Raw genomic sequence first — 21,581 nt, 5'->3', positions numbered from 1 at the left:
TGGTAGAGTTACCACAATGGTTAGTGCAGTTTTTATATTATATACATCTCAGAATAAATACAGTACAAACTCACTTTTAGTAGTCACAGATTGTCAGTAAAAGACGGGGGAGGAGGGGAAAAGACTTTTCATACTAAATGATATTTGCACAAATGCATAAAACAACAGTATACTGGAGAGACATTGCACTACTGTGTGTGTGTGTAAAGTAAGCTTCCCTTATGCCTGAGTTGAACCCTAACCACTGTGAGCAGTTTAAAAACAGAAAGCATACGGTACATGCATCGCCAGCAACAAATGTTTACATGGATTAAAAGAGAGGAAGGGGGAAAAAAAGAAGCTGCTGTTGAGTCCACACAGTTTTAAAAGCTCGTCTCTGTCCAGTCCTCCATGTTCCAGCTTTTTCCTCCTGGCTGACGCCTCCTGATCCACAAATAACGTCATAACGCGTCTCTGTTTCCAAGCTGGGGGCTTTCATAACCTGAAGAAGAAGACGGAATAAGCAGACTCACCTGTTAATATTGGTTAATATTGAATATTTAACTTAATTTACAACCCAATAATGGGTTGTAAATAAGTAAATAAGACTTTTTTTTCCTGTTGAGCCTAAACATGATTCTTATCTGCTAGATGCGCAAATGAGGATGAGTGTTGTTTTCTCAGCATGTTTCTGCTGCCCCCAAGTGGTCAAAAAGTAGCATAGCAATTCTAAAGCTGCACTTCTGAGTGTCTGAATTTAATTTCAGGACTGTTTTTCATAAAAAGGTGGCATCAGATGCAGTGTTTTTAATTTTTCTGATTAGATATAATTCATCACGGACAGAAACAATACCTCTGACACAGACAGCGAGGTATTCATATTCAGATTTCAGTGTTAGCACAGATGTGCCAATTGTCCTGACTACAAAGCATCTTACGTGTTGGTTCTCTTAACCAGACACGCCGACCACTAAAAGGATCACATAATATTACATATAATCGGCTGTTATGCTGCCGTTCTTGACATGTGGACCCTTTTTTTATCATTCTCACAGTGATGCTAATTGAGTCCCCTGCAGCAGGGGTGTTTTGATATATAGTTCTGTGTTACAGTGGTAAGTGGCACTTTTTGCCGTGTCATTAATGCTTTTTAAATTCTGCTGCTTCTGGGATTTTTCATCTTCAGTGCCAAACCTCTCAAGAGAAGGAAATGATAATGAATCAGCTAAACCCATAGCTGCCAATTAGCAGAATAATGGAACACGCTATCAAATAGATAAATAAATAAATAAAGAATCAGCCACGAAATAAGAAGTGATAAAAGGGTCTTATTTTTTTTTTTTTTAAATGCGGAAGTTCTCATCTAATAGAGCACTTATCCAGGCAGCGTCAGATCCGGCTGCCAGCTGCATATCTGGAACACAGCCAAATTGCGTCATTAAATGAATGTTCTATGATCTTCTTTCTTTGGCCAGCCGTCTATTAAATAGCGGAATGAACATGCAGTCAATATGTAGGGTATGACTCATCCAGACTGTGTTAAAAAGAGTTTATGTGAACTAAATACTCGTACATAAAGTGCACTAAAAGTCAAATGTTGTGTCGCTCTTTAGTCATAGTCATACCACACATATTAGCAGGAAGTGAAACAGATACATACACCTGGTCCCAGCAGGGTAGTCCAGAGATCTGTTTCTGTACTGGGGGAGACAGGGCTTTTTCACAAGGAATCTGCGATCTGAAGACCTCTCCAGATCGTAGGGGCTGTCCCGTCCCATTCCTGAGGGGAAATGGCATGAGACACACACACACACAGAGTGGAGTGTGGTAAAAACAAGAAGGGATGCAGGAAAACACAAAACAAAACACACACAACTAGAACGGTCTACAGGCTTGGGACCACGTCTAATAAAGAGACTCATGCTGATTTAGTTTGATAAAAAATAACAAAGGCGTTGCACCATTGTTATGAATTATGAACAAAAAAATCAGCAAGATGCGTGCTTGTATCTATAACTGCATGCAGCCTGTTTACTGTAGGAAGCAGATATACTGTACCTATGTCGAATGAGTTGGACTTCCTGGTGTGATGTGAGGCTGCTGGGAATCCATTATGGCCTCCTTCCCCATCTGTGGTTGTTATTTGTTGTTGGTGGAACAATAATATTCAGCATTTCCATCATCGTGACCAAAATACTGCTGTGAAAGTGTTAAAACAAATACCATAATGGATGACGGCGGGGTCGTCTGCTTCCACGCCAGGCTTGCCAGACATCGGTGGGCTTCTCCTGTCAGTGTTTCCCTGGTCTTCAGGAGGCAGTGAACTCCTCTGCTCATTGGTTTGTTCTTCTCCTGGTGAGGTCTTCCCCGGAGATGTCTTTGAGAAGTCTGCACTGGGCTGATGGGAGGAGCACAGAATTCTGGTTATGTCAGTCTGCAGCTTTTTTTTTTAAACATGCTAAAGAGACACACCTTAGCAGGAATGAGTGGACGCTGTCCTTCTGGTCCTCGTCCTCTCTGCTTCTCTTCATGCTTTCTCTCATTTTGGTCTTCTTCTGCCTCCAGCCTCCCTGCCTCTTCTGGAAAGACATTAAAACAAAACAACGTCAATCAAAACATGGGAACAGAACCACATAATTCTCATGATGTGATCATTTTCCGTTAACAGCTGAAGACAAAAAACACATACACATAGTGCATGCTGCACACATTATCATGTAATTATGCATGTGCGTATGTTCACAGCATGTTGACATGCTGATAACGTGTCCATGATTGTTAATGAAGAAGGCTTGTCCATCAGAGGGTAAAAAAATATGAACTCCATTTGTAATGTCAAGCTGTGGACTTTAGCATTGATTTTATGACACAACCGCCTCTGGCCTCTGGCTATTACAGCGATCTCTTAATTCCCTTTGATTCAGACTGCAGCCTAAACTACGAAGGAGGTTTTTCACTCATTAAAAAGTCTAGACTTAAAACTAACAATAGACCTTTCTTTCAGAGCGACATACCTTTGGGACCAAGCCAATCAAATCACTGTCAATTCTTCTATGGCACCTCTCATTAAACTAGCTTTGACAAAGTCAAAATAAATAAATAAATGTTTCTCTAAAGGTGGCATGTAATAAAAATCATTAATGGAAAAATAGCATCAATGTGTTATCATAGAGAGCCATGTTATCCTAGTCTCCTTTGTTAGTGAGTGTGTTGCAGTACCTAAACTCTCCTGCAGGTGTCTCTGCCTCATGACAGCCAGACTGGGTTTGATGTTCTGTGGAGGTGGCTCTGGCCTAGGCCCACAGGGGCCCACGTTTCCACTCTGCACGTCCTCCTCCATCTCAGTCCGTGGGTCCGTCAGGGGCACGATCCTCTCCTGTCTGCCCGTCTCCACCTGCCTGTCCGTCTGTTGTTTGGAGGACACCACGTGCCCGTTAGTCCGAGTGTCCGTCGGGGCATCGGAGATGGTGATCGATCTGTCGGCCTCCTGGTCTGTGGCATTGATGTCGCAGGTGCTGCTGCCGTCTGAGTCTTCAATTTCTGCCCCGATGCAGCTGTACACCATGCTGACCAGATCTGTGGACTGGACGGGGACAAAAAAACAAAAAAACAAAACTATAATTAGATGAAACCAGAAGCATGCTGGTCCCACATCCTATAGTCCCACATGACATGAGGCAGCTCTGTGCCCACCACCTGCTATTCCCAGCATGTTCCTGTGGTAGATGAGTGCAGCTTGTCTGAGGTGTGTTGGACTATACGTGGCCTATTTTAAACCACATACTTTCAGAGAACCAAAGGGATTTGGAGGACTCGACTTTTTCTCAGCCTGGATTCTCACTGATCAGTGAGGGGATTTGAGGACAGCCCCTTGCCAAATGAAGGCTAATTAAATTCTGGTACAATAGAATTAATTATGGGCTTCACTCTCGCCTTTATTACAACCAGACAAGAGATGATTAAGTTCATCATCAATGATAAAACATTATAACAAAGACAAATTAGACTGGTAGTGAAACAGGAACACATTGACATGAGGTTTACGGGCTGTTTTTATGTTCACAAAAAAGCTATATATATATTTAAGCTGTCATGCAGTCAACTAATGGAACATATCCTCTTGGTATGCTAACTGGTCCTCTGCTCTACAGAATAACATGGGAAGTAGTCCATACCTTTCCTGATGCACATTTTCTGACTTCTCAGTAGAGACTGAGAACAATTGGGTAGATATTGATTATGTCAACAACTTGTTGATATGCACGTGTTAGCAAGCAGCCATTAACTCAATGCATGCAGCCTTGTGACACTCAACACACACTATGTGACCAAAGGAGGGAGATGAGTTATGCAGCTCTCAGTATGTGCAATGGATCCTCTTCCTAAGGGCATGGACTTGTCAATCAGCACTTCCTATACACTGTGTGAACAAAGTAAATGATAACATACAACTTCAGTGTTCTGCAGCTTTGACTAACTCAGGAGGATTTAGATGATAACTTTTTTTACCAGCTCAAACGAATGATCATAACAGTCTGCTGTGGGATAACATGCCTGTGCAGAACTCATTCGACTTTCCAAAAGGCCAGAAACATGAAGGCCAGCCTACACTTTGTGCATAAAGTGTATTATTTGACCAAAATTCCATACTGTGAGTTTGCAGTTGTACCTGTCTTTGGATGGGGCAGGGGGGGCTGGCAGCCCTCATCCCATGCACGGGCGCACCCTGAGTTGGTCTGGGCGAAGGCAAGGTGCCGTTTTCTCCAGGGACGGCGCTCTCTGGCCTCACAGCGTCCTTAGGGTGCTGAATCATAGAGTAGACATTCTCTGAGGCGCTGCTGAAACATAGACGGAAAACAAAAAGCTGTCAAGTCTAGACCTGACAGGCTGGGGAATGTGTCCATAAGGGACAGGTGATCCAAAATGTCCCCAAAGTGGCTTAAATGGTGTTTGTTTTTTGTTTTTTTAAATAAACAATCCAGATCTCTTAATAATTCAGTCCTACACACAAAGAGCAGACACAGAGGCCAGGCTGGATGCAGCAACAAACCAAATCTCTTTGATTCCTTAGCAACAATCTGCAGGTGAAACATTACTAAACATGGTAAACTGTTGACGAGCTCTTTTTCTATCTATGGCTGGCCTTCAGATGAGTCATTCAGCTTCTTTTATTCTCCTGCATCAAAGCTAGCCTGTGCACGGAGAGATTGTTGTTGTTAGCCAGCATCGTCAGTTCTGTGAGTACATTTAGGAGCTGAAACACAAACTGCAGCCCTGACTGAGTGCCTCCTTCATCTGGGTTTTGGAACAGTGCACTTTAATGAGAGAAAAGTTTGCCTGCTGAGTGTTATCCTCCCCCATTTAACAGCTAATTTGTGTAATGGTGATTTTTTTTTTGTTTTAAATAAGTTTGCCAGCTTGTACTTTTTTTTCCATTTTACAATACTGCTGTCTACTTTCTTTTTAAAATTGTATAACAGCAGCTTAAATGAATGCAGAGCCATAAATTCAAAGCAAAGGAAAACAGTTGGAGTTGGAGGGGAAGTATTTCTCCTTATTAAAATATTTATGAAGTTATAAAATGGCATTAATGCCCAGTGCTGGCTTAATTTAACAGGCATCTCATTCTTTGGGTCTGTGCACTTTAATGTGACTTCCATCCACTCCTTTCACTCAGCTCCTGTGCTGCACACTCACTCCGAGTCCTGATTGAAGATGGCAGAGTTGCGGTTCTTGCGGAAGCCGGAGAAAATGGACAGCACGCTGCGTCTCTTCTTCCTCCTCAGTGACTGGGCCTGATGGAGGGATGACAGCTGACTGAAGAGGCGAGAGGAGGAAGAGGAGAGTGAGATGTCACTTTTTGTTAGTAATCCCCGCATTAACAGATGGCTAAATTATATGTATGAGCCATTTGATGACAACGGGCATTCTGAGCTTCCTGTGCAGATGGGTTTAATATATTTAACAGAAGGCAGAGTTTTTGCTGCTTCACTGAATGCTTTTTATGCACTGCTGGGGAGCATAAAGCACACACTGTCATACTGTAACTGTTTCCGTGTGGTGGCAGGAGACATGGTGCAGCCCAGCTCTGAGCCCAGTTTAATCATTAGCTTTCAAAGAACGCTAATAGCTTGGTAATATCTTACAAAATTATGCAAGACAAAGTGCTTAAAAAACATATGCTGAAGAAATTCACACTGTAGTTTTGTGTGGGTCAGAAGATAAGTGGTGGTTGTGTTGTTGTGGTTGTGATGAACAAACACCTGTCAATGTCAAGTTTTCACCATCATACATTTTATGACAGTCTGGTGGCAAAGTCTGCAATGAAACAAGCTTCTGTGTCCTGTTAGCAAACTGCTATCTATGCATGCATTAGACAGATATAGGTATGCGACACAACTATCAACGTAGAGCCGTTTAATCCAACGTTAATCCTGTTTATTCTCGATATGTGGTTTCCATTAAATGAAAGGACATTTTACAGCTGGCACTGCTCCACTATGTTCAGCTGGTAATTGGCAGCTGTCGTGTGTAATAATATGTAAAATAACATATTTAAACAGAAACAATGCACATATTACTGTAATTTAAGTTGTTCTGAATCCAGTCATACCCTTTGACAAACCTTCAGTCTGTATAATACTATTTTTAGTATTTATACAGAAAGGGATTTTCTTTTTTTTTTATATAAGTCCTTGGTTGCAACTCCACTAGTTTCCAATGCTTTCTAAGGGGTTTGTACATCAGCACACGTGCATCCTAGGTATATAAATGAGCATGTAACCATGGGAATCTGTTTTTCAATAAGGATTCTTCTGAAAAAAAAATGTGTTGAAGGACACCATGTGCTATTCAACACTCTGAATGGTGCGTTTGTGGTGTTTTCTCATGTACCAACATCAGTACAGTAGACGGGATTAAATCAATATTTTCTAAATCTAAAAAAAAAGTACTGAAAATTGTCCTTTAAACTGTCAGCGTCAATAATCTGATACACAGTGTGTCAATCATGTGGTGAAACCACTGTGCAGTATCATGGATGATTAGTTAGAAAACACAACACTGGACTGAGACAGTAAACAAAGTTGATTCATTTTATAATATACTATGTCTGCTGGGATATTGTTTTGCATAAACAGAGCTTCAACATGATGCTCCTGTTGGGCACAAATCAAACATCTTTGCTACATCTGTGGCCCGACAGCTTCAGGAAGCTGCTGCTCATTCATCATTGATGACACATGATATCAGAGAGCAGAAGCGCATCAGGACATGGACATGTAAAAAATCTTGTTTTTGAATGCACGTAGAGGGGGTATGAATTCTGAGTAGGAGTCAGATTTTCTTTATGGGTTGACTTTTCTATTTTCTGTCAAGAAAACATCACTCATCTTCATACCCAGTTTATTGATGCATATTAAACATGGCTCCATCTGAATGATTTGTTATTACTTGTTATTATAAATGCTCTCACTATTATTATTACTCTACATCTCATGTTCCAGAACATATCATCTTATGATTGAGGAATCGGTGAACCTTTAACCTTAATTATGAAAAACACATATTTACATATATGTTACATGTTGATAAAAAAGAACAAGTAGAATTTGAAAAAGACATTGTAGCATGTGTCATCAGATGAAGCCCTATCAGATGCTTCCTACCTGTCTGGTAAAACTCTTTTGCTGTAGAAATCGGGCAGGCCGTCCTCCAGCATATTGACTCCTCCGTTCTCTGAGCAATGCTGCACAGGAAAAACAGATAGAATAACAGGACAACAGTGATCAATCTGCCTAGTCGACAAAAAGAATAAACAGCTGACAATAGGTATTTATCATTTCAAATGGCTGGCTGGCAATCCTGAATCCACTGCCAACAGAGGTGTGTGTGTAAAACAACTCCTCATCGTGCTGCCCTAACAGAGTTTGTACCGATTTAGAAAAAAAAAAAAACATCTTTTAGAAAGTCTCTAAACAAACAAGCTGCTAAGTTAGTGGCAGCCCTGCGGCCCCTGGGAGATGGCTGTGCGTGATTAGCATTTGAGTCACATAGACGCATGCGACAGCTTCCCACTTTTAAAGGAGCATATTTTTGGAAAGTGCCACTGGCAATGAAAACAAGATGAATAACAATAGTTCACACAAAGCAGCCAGGAGATTAAAAAACTAAAACAAGTTAGGTTTCTGACTTCTGAGCCCCTCTGTGGAAACACAGGGACTGACCTTCAGGCTGTGGTATGAGACCAAACTAGCGCAAGTTAAACATGAATAATGATGCCACAGGCCCCCCCTCTAGGGTCCATTGACAGGTCAGTACACATGTCTCATAGTATTTTTCATGTGGCATCCCATATCTGTTCCTCAAGGATGTTACTCCTCTGATAGGAGACTCCATATTAGGCCAGATCAACCTGTCTCTGGCAGCAGCATATGTCCCACAGGCCTTTAAAACTGCTGTGATCATTCCTATACTTAAAAAACCTTCATTGGACCCAGACATCTTAGGAAACTACAGACCAATCTCCAACCTCACCTTTACTTCAAAGAGACTTGAAAGAGTGGTTGTAAGGCAGTTAAACGAACACCTGCATAGGAAGAGTCAGTTTGAAGTGTCCCAGTCTGGTCAGACCTTGTACCTTGTCAGTACTTGTTCTACTGGACCTCAGCGCTGCCTTTGACACAGCCGTAGATCACAGCATCTTACTACACAGATTAGAACATGAGATTAGGATTACAGGGAGAGCTTTCAATTTGGGTTCAGGAGGCAGAAACCACCTCCACCTTTAAGACCAGGTTTAAAACCTTTCTAGTTCTTAGTAAGGTGTATAACTAGTCTAAACTATAGCGTGTAGAGAAGTTAGATATAGATACAGTTGTTGATATGGCTTCAGCCACAGGTAGCATAGGGCCGATGCTGCTACAGGCCTACGCTGCTGGGGGACAAAAACATGATCCACTGAGCAGTTCCCTGTAGTCCCTCAACCCCTCTCCATGTCTTCCTCATTGTTTGATGTCTCTCTCTCTCTCTCTCTCTCTCTCTCTGCAGGTCTCTCTGCCTCCAGACCTGCATGCTGACCTGCAGTCCAGCCCCTGATCATTCCAATGCTTATTGCATGCACCCTTCACTGTCATCTCTGTTTTAATTATAATTTATTAACTGATCCACTATAATATACACACAATAGTTTCAGCTTGTCAACAACCTGCCATGTTTGTTCTCTGGAATGTATGGAGGGGATGCCTATTCCTGCAGAATAAGGTCAAAGGTCACCATCATGTCACATGGCATCAACTCACAGATTCAGGAGGAAGGTGTCCTGCTCGGTGCCTCCGTGGTGGGCGGGGCCTGACGTGCGTCACGTGGCGCAAGGGTGAACCATTGGTGGGGAGGGTGGACAGACACTCCCATGACGCCGAGTGGGTGAGAGGAGCAGAGTGGGGTGGAGCGGAGGGTGTGGGAGAGGAACAGGGCTCATCACCTAAACCTAAAAGAACAGAGAGAGAGATGGACTGTATCATATTTGACAAGCTGCAAACTGAATGAAAACAGAAATATAAAAACATATAATATTCCATTCCCTTTAAAAATATCAATAAGCATTACCATAAGCTAAAAAAAATTGTCTGCATCTCTATCAACTTATGAAAATCAGCTGAAAGTGATCAGTCATACCATCATGCAGTGGTGCACATCGCTTGTGTTGATGGATTCTTATTCATTAAAGACAGAAAGCCAATTGACCCGTGCCCTGCTATCACTGTCTGATATATCATCACTGTCTAATATATCAATTAGTGGCTGTAGAAAACTCACTCAGCCTGGTGGAGACAGGACGAATCCTTCTGGTTCTGGAGCTTCGCTTCTTGATGGCCATGGTGTCCTTTTGTCAGGAGATAAGTGTGTAAAGTGTTTTTAGACAGTCCATATATACAGTGACGCTTCAAAGTTAGTGAAGCCTTTATAATTTTCTATATTTCTGCAAATAAATTTGGGGCACAAACCCATTTCATTTTCACACAAGTCCTGAAAATAGACAGGGGTGAGACTTATTTACTTTATACATTTACTTTCTCAGTTGATGACCATGATACTACCACCCCCGTGCTTCACATTTAAGCCAAACAATTGTATTAGGTCTCACCCATCCCCTAATTTTCCAAAAAAATCAAAACATATTAAGCATTCTTTCTCATTGTGTTCGATTGGGTTCTCTTTGTCTATTTTCAGATACTTCAATAATCACACACATGTACTTTTTAATGAACAGAAGTCATCATTCACGTCATATTGTCTCAAATACTTACTATACCCAGGTTGACACCAAAGTCCTCATCAGGGAAGTCCAGAGACTCCACTATTCTGGACTGTCTGATAGTGCGTCTGCCCGTCCCCACCTCATCCCATCGCTTCGCCTGAGACACCTGCCGCAGCTGATGCAACACACACTTAGAAATCACGCATCATCAAGTACACACAGATGCACACATTCGTACAATGATGACACCAGGAACAACATCCTTAAACGCAGTCTCCGAGGAGTGGCGCGTCCATCCTTGTGTGCCGCCATACGCTCACAAACAAAGCCCACGAAGAATATGAATTACATGACATTTCTTGATTATTAAAGTGAAGTGAAGTAAGGCAGAGGACAAACTGGCAATGCAGCGAAACAGAGGACGGAGAATGAGATGTAACGGTGGAGGCAGTGAATGGAATGTAAAACAGAGACAGACAGCCAGAGGTCTGTTTCCATCCACGTTTTCCACAGGCTTCACTTTAAACAACGTGATTTTATGGAGGAGAGCCTGCAGAATCTAATCATGTCTTTCACTCTGTGCACAATATCCTTTCTAAAAAGACGCTGTAGACTTTCATCTTCATGTGGTTATGACGCATAAACAAGAGTTCCAAGGCTGCACATAGATTTCTTAGAGATTGGCATTCTGAAGGTGCAGATTCATTTTTCTGAACTCAATGTTAAAGTAAATGTTTTCATTTGAAAGTTTTTGACTTTATTGACATTTGACTGTAATCTGGAGGCATCTCTTCTCACTTGAAGCCCTCTGGCTGTAATGTTTCTGCTGTACAGTGTTGTGGCTGGAGGCAAATGTGTGTAACTTTTGTGTAAGAAACCTCAGTGTGCATTAATGCCTTTAGCAAAAATGGAGACTTGAAAACATTTTGAATGCCTTGCTGTAGATAAATATTTATCTCCTATTGCACATTCACAGACGCTCAGACCTCAGAAAACAGATCTTGTTTAAAGTTACATGGGCAGAAAACGACGTGACGTGACGTGAGGATCAGGCATCATCAGCATGCTGTGGGTTTGTATGGCTACATGTATCGTAAGAATGGGATAACTGAATGATACCATTTTAGACTGCTCACCTGGCCGAGTAATCAGGCTTTGGACTAACACTAAGTCCTTACCACTGTTACCCAACTATCAATCCTGACCTGCACCCAGTGTGGCTACATGTTAAACCCTGCCTCAGACCCCTTAACTTAGACCTTTAGACTTAACTCAGACCCTTAACTCTTGCCTATAATAAAAATGCCCCAAAATACTCCCAATATAAAATGTTGTATTTTGTATATTAATTGCCATTCTTGTCTGTGAAGAGACACATAACCCTTGGGTTAAATTTGCCACATTATAATTTACATAACTGTCACATGCTTCAAAACTTCAGATCTAAAAAAAACATGAATTTAAAGCAGAATCTGTTTTATAATTAGTGTACTGTTGTCGTCTTTTTTAGACTAAAGTGTTTAGTCATTTCTTATAACAGATTGATCACATGTAACTGCTGGGTATTATTCTTTGACAAAACAGATTCCAGCTTTAAATTATGCAGATATTTTTTTTCTACAATCTACAAGAAGTCATGCAGTAAAGAGATATTACCAGTACCAGCGTTTTATGAGTTGTGTACAACTCTTGAAGGATCTGATCCACTATGGAGTTGGTCAGATAGGAGACCACAGACAGCTTCACCTCCCTGAGACAGAAGAAGACATTTAATTAGTATCTTCACTGAGGTCCAGCTCCACTTCTTTAAAACGTTTTAACCTGCCGCCTTTCTTACTCCAGGGCTTTGTTGATGTCCTCGGCCGCCCTCTCCATCAGGGCGTTGCGGATGGAGGAGCGAGGGATCGAGACTTGTTCGGAAATGGATGAGAGGGGTGGACTGAGTCTCTCGGCGGCTGAGCAGGACATGGGACACAACTCGCGGCATAGAGACACCATGGAGTCCACTACCACCTAGGGGTGAAAAGTAGTACTGACCTTTAGGGATTAGAAATGCAGCCTTGCATATAACGACACAAGCGAGCGGCACAAACACAGATGCAAATTCTGCTTAAGTTGGAATTCAAAGGAAAGTATCCTGATTCCTCCTCTGGGTTTTTTCATTTTATCATCCCTCCATGTTGTGCTACTGAATCCCAATGAAACCAAAATGGTACAAAAAAAATATTAGCTGTTCCTTCCCTGTGAATTTAAATGCTACATTTCTTTTTAAGTCAGCATACCTACAACACACACATACATACATTCACACACCATCAATTGGCAATTTTAAATGCAACTCGTCCAGAGCAGCACAACTGTTTAAAATACAAATGCGTCAGGGAAAGAGGACACACTTCGACCTCCAGCTTTACCTGCAGTTCTTTGTCGGCAGCTTTGGCCAGCTCTCCAGCCAGAGTGTCCAGGCGCTGTTTGACGGGGCCGTCCACCGACAAGACGTGGGCCAACTCGCACAGGGACGGATACAGCTGATGGAGACGCAGACCACAGGACCAAGAGAAGATTACATAACAGGGCAGAGACAAATTGTGTATCTGTAAATAGTAGTAGTTTGGTGTGTGCAATAAACCAAGGCAATGTAATATAGTATTGAGTGTTGTGTTCATTCGACACATCACCATCATCGTCACTAATGCAACCATTCATTTCAATTTAATTTCTGCCTTCCCCCAGAAATGAAAAAAAAAGCAGCTTCAAACAGAGAGCACTGCTCTGGCTTTGATGTGCGACTGACATCCATTTGTCAAAGACTGGGACATGAATTCTGTATTTATGTGGCGCTGCGGGTGTTGAGACAGCACAGGACCACTTCCAGTGAAACACACACACACGAAGTGACAAAGGAGAAGAAAATTTCCTCTCAACAGTGCAGCTCAGCAGGGAGTTGGTTTGTTTTTTTGTGTTGTGGAGTGAATGTGTGTATAGATAACCCAGTTAATTAATAATTTAATACTGTTCAGTATAAATAGAATTTGTTTTAACCTCTGTGAAGCTGCTATGCTGTTTATACAGTTGCTTCTGTCGAGGGCTCATCTGCTTATTTACCTGTCAGCAGAGCTATCATTGATTTTACTTGCTGCTAAATAAAAACGACCATGCCTTCCCGTCCTCTATGGCATCTGTTTTAAAACTAGTGGCAGTTTTTATTTCTTATTTTCATGCTTTTTTTACAACTACAAATATTGTGCAAGGGAATAATAAACATTATTATGATCAACCTTTTATTCCAGACTCCTGGCAGACTAGGTTGTAAATTCAGGTGAGTATTAGTAAATGGCTAAACAAACCATTGGTTTGAATTAGGGATGTTCCACCCCATATTCAACATTGCTGTATGGTTATTAGTAGTGGACAAATTCCAGACAAAACTACTGAAAATAGAAGTATAGTCCAAGAATAAAACTATCACATAAATGTTAAACTTTGAGGAGTCTTGTGAGCAGGCTGCAGCATGTATCACATGAACAGTAAATGGCATGTTAAAGGTAGGGTAGGAGATTTCATTCTGAGGCACTCTTTGTTAAATTAGTGTAACTTCTCTTTACAGTCTGATAGCAACCGATTAGTTTGGCAGTTTTGCATTAAAACGAAGAATATGAATCATCTGTGGAAACTATAAAATGCTAAAAACATCAGCCAATCCTCCGGGTGGACCCTGCGCGGAGTATTGGCTGGTTGTCAATCTCTTCCTGCGCTGCGTGCACCAGAGAGGTACGTGCATGATGGCCAAAGTCACAGACTGGTTGGGAGGCGTGGCTTCGGGGTGAGCTCCGAGAGAAAGGGGCGTGTGATTACTTTCGAAATCTGGCTGACTCTCACTGAGTTTTCAAAATCTCCTACCCTACCTTTAAGACAAGTGCACCCATACATATGTATTATGAGCAAATTTATAATAGTGTACAGTATCAGATTTGAATCAACAGTTAATTAAAGTGATCCTTTTGCAGTTTATTTTCCCTTAAAAAATGCGTACTGATCACCTCATAACAATGTCAATGGCCCCTCCTCCATAACCCGCACCAGCATTGTGTAGTTTGTGAAGATTAACTAGTATATAATCATACAACATATTCCACCTTACACCACCACTCACCAGGCATGATCCTTTGCTTATAAGGAATGTTGTTATTCCTACTACCAAAAATGATCATTTCTGTCTCTACTGTGCCATCACTGCACTATGACTGATGACAGTACACTCACAGCTCTGGAGTTCCTGGCTTCTTTCAGGATCTGTCTGGCCGTCTGGACTTCTTCACCGTCCTCACAACCTTTCAGGGCACAAACCTGCTGCTGCACGCGTACACACAGTCGCTCCATCACCTGCACACACACACACACACACCAAAAATCAGTTTACTGACACAACAGACACAGTATATTACCACAACGAAAATGGTGACTGATCATCATGTATACACACACACACACACACACCTGTTCTGCAGTGCTGGTGACAAGGCCTTGGTGCAGCCTGAGAGCCTGTTTCTGAGAGAAACGCTGAGTCTGGTTGTTTCTAAGCAGGGCACGCTGGATCTGTCACACATACACACACACACACATACACACACACAGAGAGAGAGAAAACAAACAGGGAGGAAGAGGAGCGGAGATGACAGGTGTTTACAAAGTGCAGTGTGCAGGAGACAGGAGACAAGTCCATTTGCATGGTAATGCAAGGGGACTGGAGAGAGAATTCTGATCCCCAGAAATAAAGGGGATGCCTTTGATTTATTTTCTTGACTCAGCAGGTGGAAGTGTTCACTGCATCATTATCGTACAGAAAGACAGATGGAATCAAATGTTATTCGGGGACTCAGGAGCTCCGCAGACAACATGGAGCCTCATTAAAAGCTTTAAACACACTTGGAATAAAAGGTGTTTGGTTAGACCCAGAAAATCCTTCAGGCTAGTTCCACAGTTATAACAGATCCCTCTGCCTGAAGTGCTCCTGCGCACACATATAACGCTCATACATTTCTAGAAATGCATCAAAAATGCTCGTTTTGTCATCAAGCCTCCGGGGAGGCGAGACGTCGTGAGTGATTGACTGACAGCTGAGCTAGAATGGAAACAAGGGTTTGACAAGCAATGTAAACAGACTCTCTCTGGTAAACTGCAGCTTACAAGCCAAGTGACAAACAACATGTGGTTTAGCAGTGAGATGGAATGAAAATGAGCACACCATTCACAATCTGTTATATTTCACTACAGCCGTCGCTCACAATGTTAGCAAACACACTTTTTTGCAAGCTTCTGTTTGCACACAGCCCGTCACTCTCTCTCATTTGTTGTCTTGATGTCAGTTAGTCGAACAAAGACTGATAGCTACTGCTCTGCACATAAGTGGTTTGAAAGCCAATGCTTTTATTGGCTACATAAAAAGAAAGTGTGAAACTACAACACAAGTTGGAGAGGAAATACCAAGAGAATCACAAAAGTGAGAGGCGCTGACACTGAAAGCCAGATGCTCAAAAAAAAAACATCAACAAGAGTTTACTGTCACACAAAGAGAACTATACAAACTCTTGATGATGGCAAACAGTGACACACCAACGAGTGCTCTTATATGAGGCGTTCTAACACAGCGAACAAATATGACAAAAAGCATGAGTGACGTGACATTTATCGGAGCTGGGAGATGTCAGAGTGGTACTGAAAAGGGCAAACAGTGACGTCATTGTTCATTCACTTGTTTAGCAATATGTTATATAAACTAATTAGCGGACATGACAGTAAATTACACCACTGTCTGCTCATTAGTCAGAGCACACTCTGCTGGACAAAGTCTGCGATGACACCATTTAAATAATCCAAACAATAAGCTACACAAGCAGAACACTTGTGAATGTGTGTATTCTTACAGTCTATTACATGTTTTACAAGATGAAAGAATGAGTTTCTCCTTAAGTGGTCTTAAGTTTAATGGTGGTTTAGCCCTTAATTCCTCTGAGATGCTCCTGATATGGTGCATTCAAGACAATCAGAAAACATAATGACTGTTACTGAACTGGAGCATGCGGCTCAATCAATGAACCACACACAAGAGTCAAAAACTGCAGTTCCCCCTGTGACCTCGGGGGGCTGGCTTCAAAAGTGAGTCAACACCAAGCAGCAACCCTTGGGGCTCAGACTTGAAGCCCGTGCAGAAACCTTGTAGCTCACGCCGCAACCACTGGGGGGCTGGCTTCAGAAACGAGTCATTTCCCATAGAAGCCCATGGTGAATTTTTTTACAACTCACTCGTTTTAATTATATTTTGAGTTAAAATTACGCATAATTATGGGCGTTGCCGCTTTGAGTGATAGGTGGTTGTCGTATCACAGAGCGAGTTTCCTGCTTCCGCGATTGCCCAACCTCCTCAACTCTGCTTGTGCTCTCCCTCTTTGTCTGTATTTGGAGTTTTGGCGGACTGTGACGCTGCCAACATGGCGGCGGTCGGTCCGAGGCTCTGTTCATAGTTTTTACTGTCAATGGTCAACACCCACTGATCTCCATGTTAAAACGTCCCAACTTACAGCAAAAAAAATAAAGATCTTCACAGACTGGTACTAAAACAGTGTCGGTCTATGTTGATAGATTCTCTTTTTCAATAAGGACCATGCAAAGGCCACTCACTCAATTTAATTATATTAAACCAAGTGAATTTATTATTATTAGGCTTGCATGACAGCCTGCCTGCCTCAGCTCCACTTTTTTTGCCTGCATTGGGAACCTAGTGGGACTATGATGCTGTCAACATGGTGACAGTTGGAGCCTCCCACAGGGACTTCAAGATTCATATGGGTGACATCACTCAGGCTTCATCCACTATGGACTATATACTAAAAGTGGCCAAAAAAAAAAACCTCAGGTGATGTTGACTAGCCATGCATTTCTGTAATAATGTACAGTAATGTATGCATTGACCATTAAAATGGATATGCGGCATTGCTATGTATACACTATTCACTGACTTTTTATATAAGAAACTTCAGAAAGCATTCGGGAGTTTCATTAATAATCCACAGCAAACAATCTCAGTAATGCATGAATCAGCTTGACACTAATTGTCCGGTGATGCATTTTTAACCCTTGATGCAGCACATTCAGCAGACACAGAATAAGTGAAAAGAGTCCTCTCTCACCTTGGTCAGGGCCTGGTCGGTCTTCTCTGGGGCGCTCCGGTACGCCTGAGTGACATCACTGAGTGGGAGGGGCATGTATTGCAGGGTAAAGTTGCTGTTTGTTGGAGAGAATGAGGAAGAGAGTGATGGGGAAAAAAAGATCATATTAGCCTCGCAATAATAAACTGTATGAATTATGATGATAACAAGAACAAACAGGAAATGCTCTGAGCATTTATAACGGCAGTTGGTTCTAATTCCCTAACACCTAAATGCACCCACACAGTGCAAACTTCACACCCACACATATTTGACTGGCACGTACGTCAGAGGAGTGATGAAACGCTGTGTAATAGTAAACACTGTACAGAGATGGTTATCTGTCTTTTATATGGGTGTGTGACTGATCCCTTTTATGTGTGTACCCTCGCTTCAAACACGGGTGTGTGCGTTGTGTTCGTCTTACTGCTCCAGCGCTCTCGCCACGTCTTGGAAGCCAGTCGCTGTGGTGTTGTTGCGATCCCACGTCACACTCCTGAGAGGGATCAAACCAGCAGGAAATGGGGTAAGACAGGCACAGAGGAGAAGAAGATCAATTGCTTTCCAAAAGCTCCCAACTCACACACATACACTGTAACATCACAGTTCCAGCACCGCAGCTACACAAACACGCCATCTGTATTACAAGGTTTGGAATAGAACAACAACTACCCTGCATCTGTTATTTCACAGCGCAACATTCTCCACCTACACTCAAAATATCAAACATTTTCAGCCCATCTTTCCTTTCATCCATCCATCCATCCTCCTCCTCCTCCACCTCCTCCTCCTCCTCCCTCTCAACTGCCCTAGAAATTCAATCAGCAAAACTTAAATCCCTCTCCTTAGGTGGTCTCTCTCTCCAGTCCATACACTTCTCCCATCCTACCTACAAGTCTTACTTCTCTCCTCCTTTGCCTAGTCTCAAGTTTCAGTTGACTCCCTCTATACCTCTACATCCAGCACGCCTCCAAAAACATGCACTTCTTTTCCCTTACTTAAGGCTATACTGCAACACACACACGGCCATACCTGAAGGCCCTTTCCCTCCCCGCCACCGATTCACCTCGCTATCCCTCCTACTGCTCAATACTAAGTCTTCCCTTCTTATCTCCTACATGGTTCACTTTCACCTCCTCTTATCTTTAAAGCACTGCCTTGAACTCACTGTTCCACCTCTCAGCAACCTCAGTGCATCCTCACCTCGAACCACACCTAACATAATAATTTCCTCTATTCTTTCATCTGTCTTCTCTAAAGCATCTTTTTTTCCTGTTCTGAAAAAGACACACACACACACACACGTACCTGAGTGTTGTGTTGATCTGCAGGGCTTTGCTGAGCATCTTTGCCCCGGAGTCCTCCAGCAGGTTGCCGCTCAGGTCCACCTTCCGTAGGCAAGCGTTGGAGCCCAGGGCATTGACCAGCACCGTGCCCCGCTGACGAAGCCTCGAGTCAGCTAAGGAGAGGGACTGCAGGGCCTGGAGGATGCAGGGAGGAGGATAGATTAAAGAGGATTTGAAAAAAACAAAAAAAATGAACAGCAGTATCTACATCTACAACAAAGGTTCAGATGTGTTTGGGAGTACATGGTAGTTAAAAGTCTTTGAGTGCTCATGAAAGCGTTTGTGTATAGGTGGGCTCCTTACTCTCTGCTTTTATTTTCCAGAGCAAATCAGAGAGGTATCAGTCCTTATTAATTATTACAATTATTTTAAAAAATTCATTTTTTGAAAGAAAAATAAATAATTAAAGAGTCTAAATTCAAACCCTCTGCAACTAAATCATTTATTGTTATTCTTTTATATATAAAATGCATGATGCATGTTACATGTTTTCAGTGTTCTGTTTAAAACAGTGTTTTATAGCACCTTTCTGGTTATACAAACTGGATATTTTCAGTGGGAAAATGGCTTAAACACTATGTTTTGGTGCTCTATTCTACAAATAAATAAAAATATCTGAATGTATTTTGAATTATTTGCCAATAAGTGTTGTTAGGTTTATCTTATTGTCCTGGCTTGTTGTTATAACATTTTTTATAACATTTTTTAAAAACGTTCACCTAAATATACACTTTCTTGACAAGAGTTATATGTGAAGGGTGACATCTCCTGTCACTAATTATCGCCTGTCAGGTTTTGGGTGTGTGTGTGTGTGTGTGTTTTTTTTGGGTGTGTGTGTGTGTGTGTGTGTTTTTTTAGAGATGGGCCAGACATTGTGAGAGAGAGTCATGTATGAGAGAAGCAGAGAGACAAGGACAGCTGCAGCATGGGAGTGTGTGGAATGTAGTGTGGAATAAGTTATTGTCTTTGTCCTACAATTAACACCACCAGCAGCACCCTGAGGAAACCACCGCCACACCGCCTGGAGACTGATGATGGAGCTAACAGGGAGGCTACTGATCAAATGTTACACAGCAGGATGACCGAATGCTGCCAAGGATTCATCTATAGCTCCATCTGGCAGCCATTTTTTTGTGTGTGTTCACCTTTCTCTTGGCAGTCTGTGTACTGCTGTGTGAATGAAGTATAGCGTGCTTCTTTTGAATCACTGTGCGTCACATAAGCTGCCGGGAGTTCTCATTTTCTAACATTTGCTGCTAGCAGCCCTCTGTGACTCATATGCTGAAGTGTTAACATGAAGCTGACGCCGATGCCAAACGTCTGCAGGAGACACTGGCAGATGATTGTGAGGTTTCTCATCACAGTGTGTGAGCTGACAAGCAAGCGGTCTGACCCCCCCCCCCTCCCCTTGACAAACTGGACCTAATTCCCGTTAAACGCACACGTTTACACCCATGTTAGTGCACTGTCACAGAAGGACAAGCACAGAGCATCGTTGTGAGCTATCACCATCAACAGTGGTAAATAATTGAGTAAGCTACTTGTCATGCTGGATTTGCAGAGCAGAGAGCAGAGAGAGCCTCGGGAGTCTCGTGGATGAACTGAGCCCGAATGAATCATTCGTCGGGGCTCTCAGACAACGCGACTGGCGTGCATGTTTGCACCTTGTGTTTGTGGCAGGTGGGAGATTGAGCTTAAATAATGCACATACATGACAACGCAAGAATTTAAAACAGTGACGAGTCTGTCTGTGCGTGCACAACAATGTGCTTCTGTGACGACAAAAAGCGAAAGGCACGTGTAGGCGTGCATGTGTGCAGAGCACCGCAGAGAATCTGTGCATGTGTGTATGTGCGATATGTTACATAATCACACTCACACACTCTTCTTCTTGCACCAAATTGACTAGTTTCTGCAGAATCTCATCCAGCACCCTGAGGAGGAAGAAACAAGAGGAAAAAACATTCATCATCTGCACCAAACCGTCTGTTACAGCTGTTTCCCAGAGTGATCCCATACCTGCCCTTGATGTTGAAGTTCTTTCCTAGCATCAGGTGTTTGAGGGAGGGGTGCCGGGAGAACGCTGGGATGACAGCCAGCAAGTCAGCATCCAAACCTGCAGCACAGCACACACATACACACACACACATTGAGGACAAGAGCTGCTTTCTATTCCTTTAATTACATCCTTGAAAGTAAACAACAGGACTGAAACTTTGTGAGAGTTAGTCTGGAATATAAAAAGGCAAATTATCAACTGACATCAATCAGAAAATTGATAATCCTAATACATCATTTTCCTCGCCATCATTCAAACATCAGGGTTTTCATCTCATGGTCCTTTTTGGCACAAACTATCACTGCCCACTGGATTTCAAAAATACTCCCAATTAACCCCCCTTCCTCACACCCACTCACCTTTTGAAAAGCTCAAGGATGGAGAAAGAGCGCCATGCTTAGAGTAAGCCGTTACCATGGCGAGATATTTCAGCAACAAAATCATCATTCAGTGGGTAAAAATATCTGTGGTTAAATAAGCTTCCATGCTTCTAATGTGAGATGGGTTTATTTTATCTGTGACACCACAGCGTAGGAGAGGGGGGAAGAAGAGCTGCACGCAGGAGATAATAAATACATGAATGATGTTTAGGAAAAAAGGCACATCGGGGGTCATCCCATCTGAAATGTGTCTGTCGGTGGGATGCATGGTGAACACGGAGTAAGATTTGCAGTTAGTTACAGCCATAGTAACATCAAGGACTGGACTTCAGCATAGCTGTGGCTTCAAAATGA

At 42.4% G+C, this 21,581-nt stretch overlaps 1 protein-coding gene across 1 annotated transcript in view; it reads right to left on the bottom strand.

Moving 5' to 3' along the window:
- Positions 1–241: 241 nt before the first annotated feature.
- The window catches only part of carmil3 (capping protein regulator and myosin 1 linker 3), a 64,045-nt gene continuing 42,705 nt past the window's right edge, over positions 242–21,581 (bottom strand). The window contains exons 19-40 of the mRNA XM_028427652.1: positions 20,808–20,904; positions 20,668–20,722; positions 18,751–18,923; positions 17,870–17,938; positions 17,425–17,518; positions 14,735–14,833; positions 14,501–14,620; positions 12,652–12,765; positions 12,075–12,250; positions 11,900–11,987; positions 10,287–10,412; positions 9,796–9,862; positions 9,279–9,466; positions 7,647–7,726; positions 5,677–5,796; positions 4,649–4,817; positions 3,199–3,562; positions 2,452–2,558; positions 2,203–2,377; positions 2,038–2,109; positions 1,640–1,759; positions 242–481 (exon numbers count right to left, since the gene is read on the bottom strand). Coding sequence (XP_028283453.1) covers positions 441–481; positions 1,640–1,759; positions 2,038–2,109; positions 2,203–2,377; positions 2,452–2,558; positions 3,199–3,562; positions 4,649–4,817; positions 5,677–5,796; positions 7,647–7,726; positions 9,279–9,466; positions 9,796–9,862; positions 10,287–10,412; positions 11,900–11,987; positions 12,075–12,250; positions 12,652–12,765; positions 14,501–14,620; positions 14,735–14,833; positions 17,425–17,518; positions 17,870–17,938; positions 18,751–18,923; positions 20,668–20,722; positions 20,808–20,904 — 2,714 coding nt within the window. The 3' untranslated portion in view covers positions 242–440. The remainder of the gene's footprint in view (positions 482–1,639; positions 1,760–2,037; positions 2,110–2,202; positions 2,378–2,451; positions 2,559–3,198; positions 3,563–4,648; positions 4,818–5,676; positions 5,797–7,646; positions 7,727–9,278; positions 9,467–9,795; positions 9,863–10,286; positions 10,413–11,899; positions 11,988–12,074; positions 12,251–12,651; positions 12,766–14,500; positions 14,621–14,734; positions 14,834–17,424; positions 17,519–17,869; positions 17,939–18,750; positions 18,924–20,667; positions 20,723–20,807; positions 20,905–21,581) is intronic.

The sequence above is a fragment of the Parambassis ranga genome, chromosome 17, assembly GCF_900634625.1.
Source record: "Parambassis ranga chromosome 17, fParRan2.1, whole genome shotgun sequence".
In the NCBI taxonomy this organism is placed as follows: domain Eukaryota; kingdom Metazoa; phylum Chordata; class Actinopteri; family Ambassidae; genus Parambassis; species Parambassis ranga.
The sequence above is the reverse complement of the archived record's forward strand: the minus strand, read 5'-3'. Positions and strand labels throughout refer to the sequence as shown.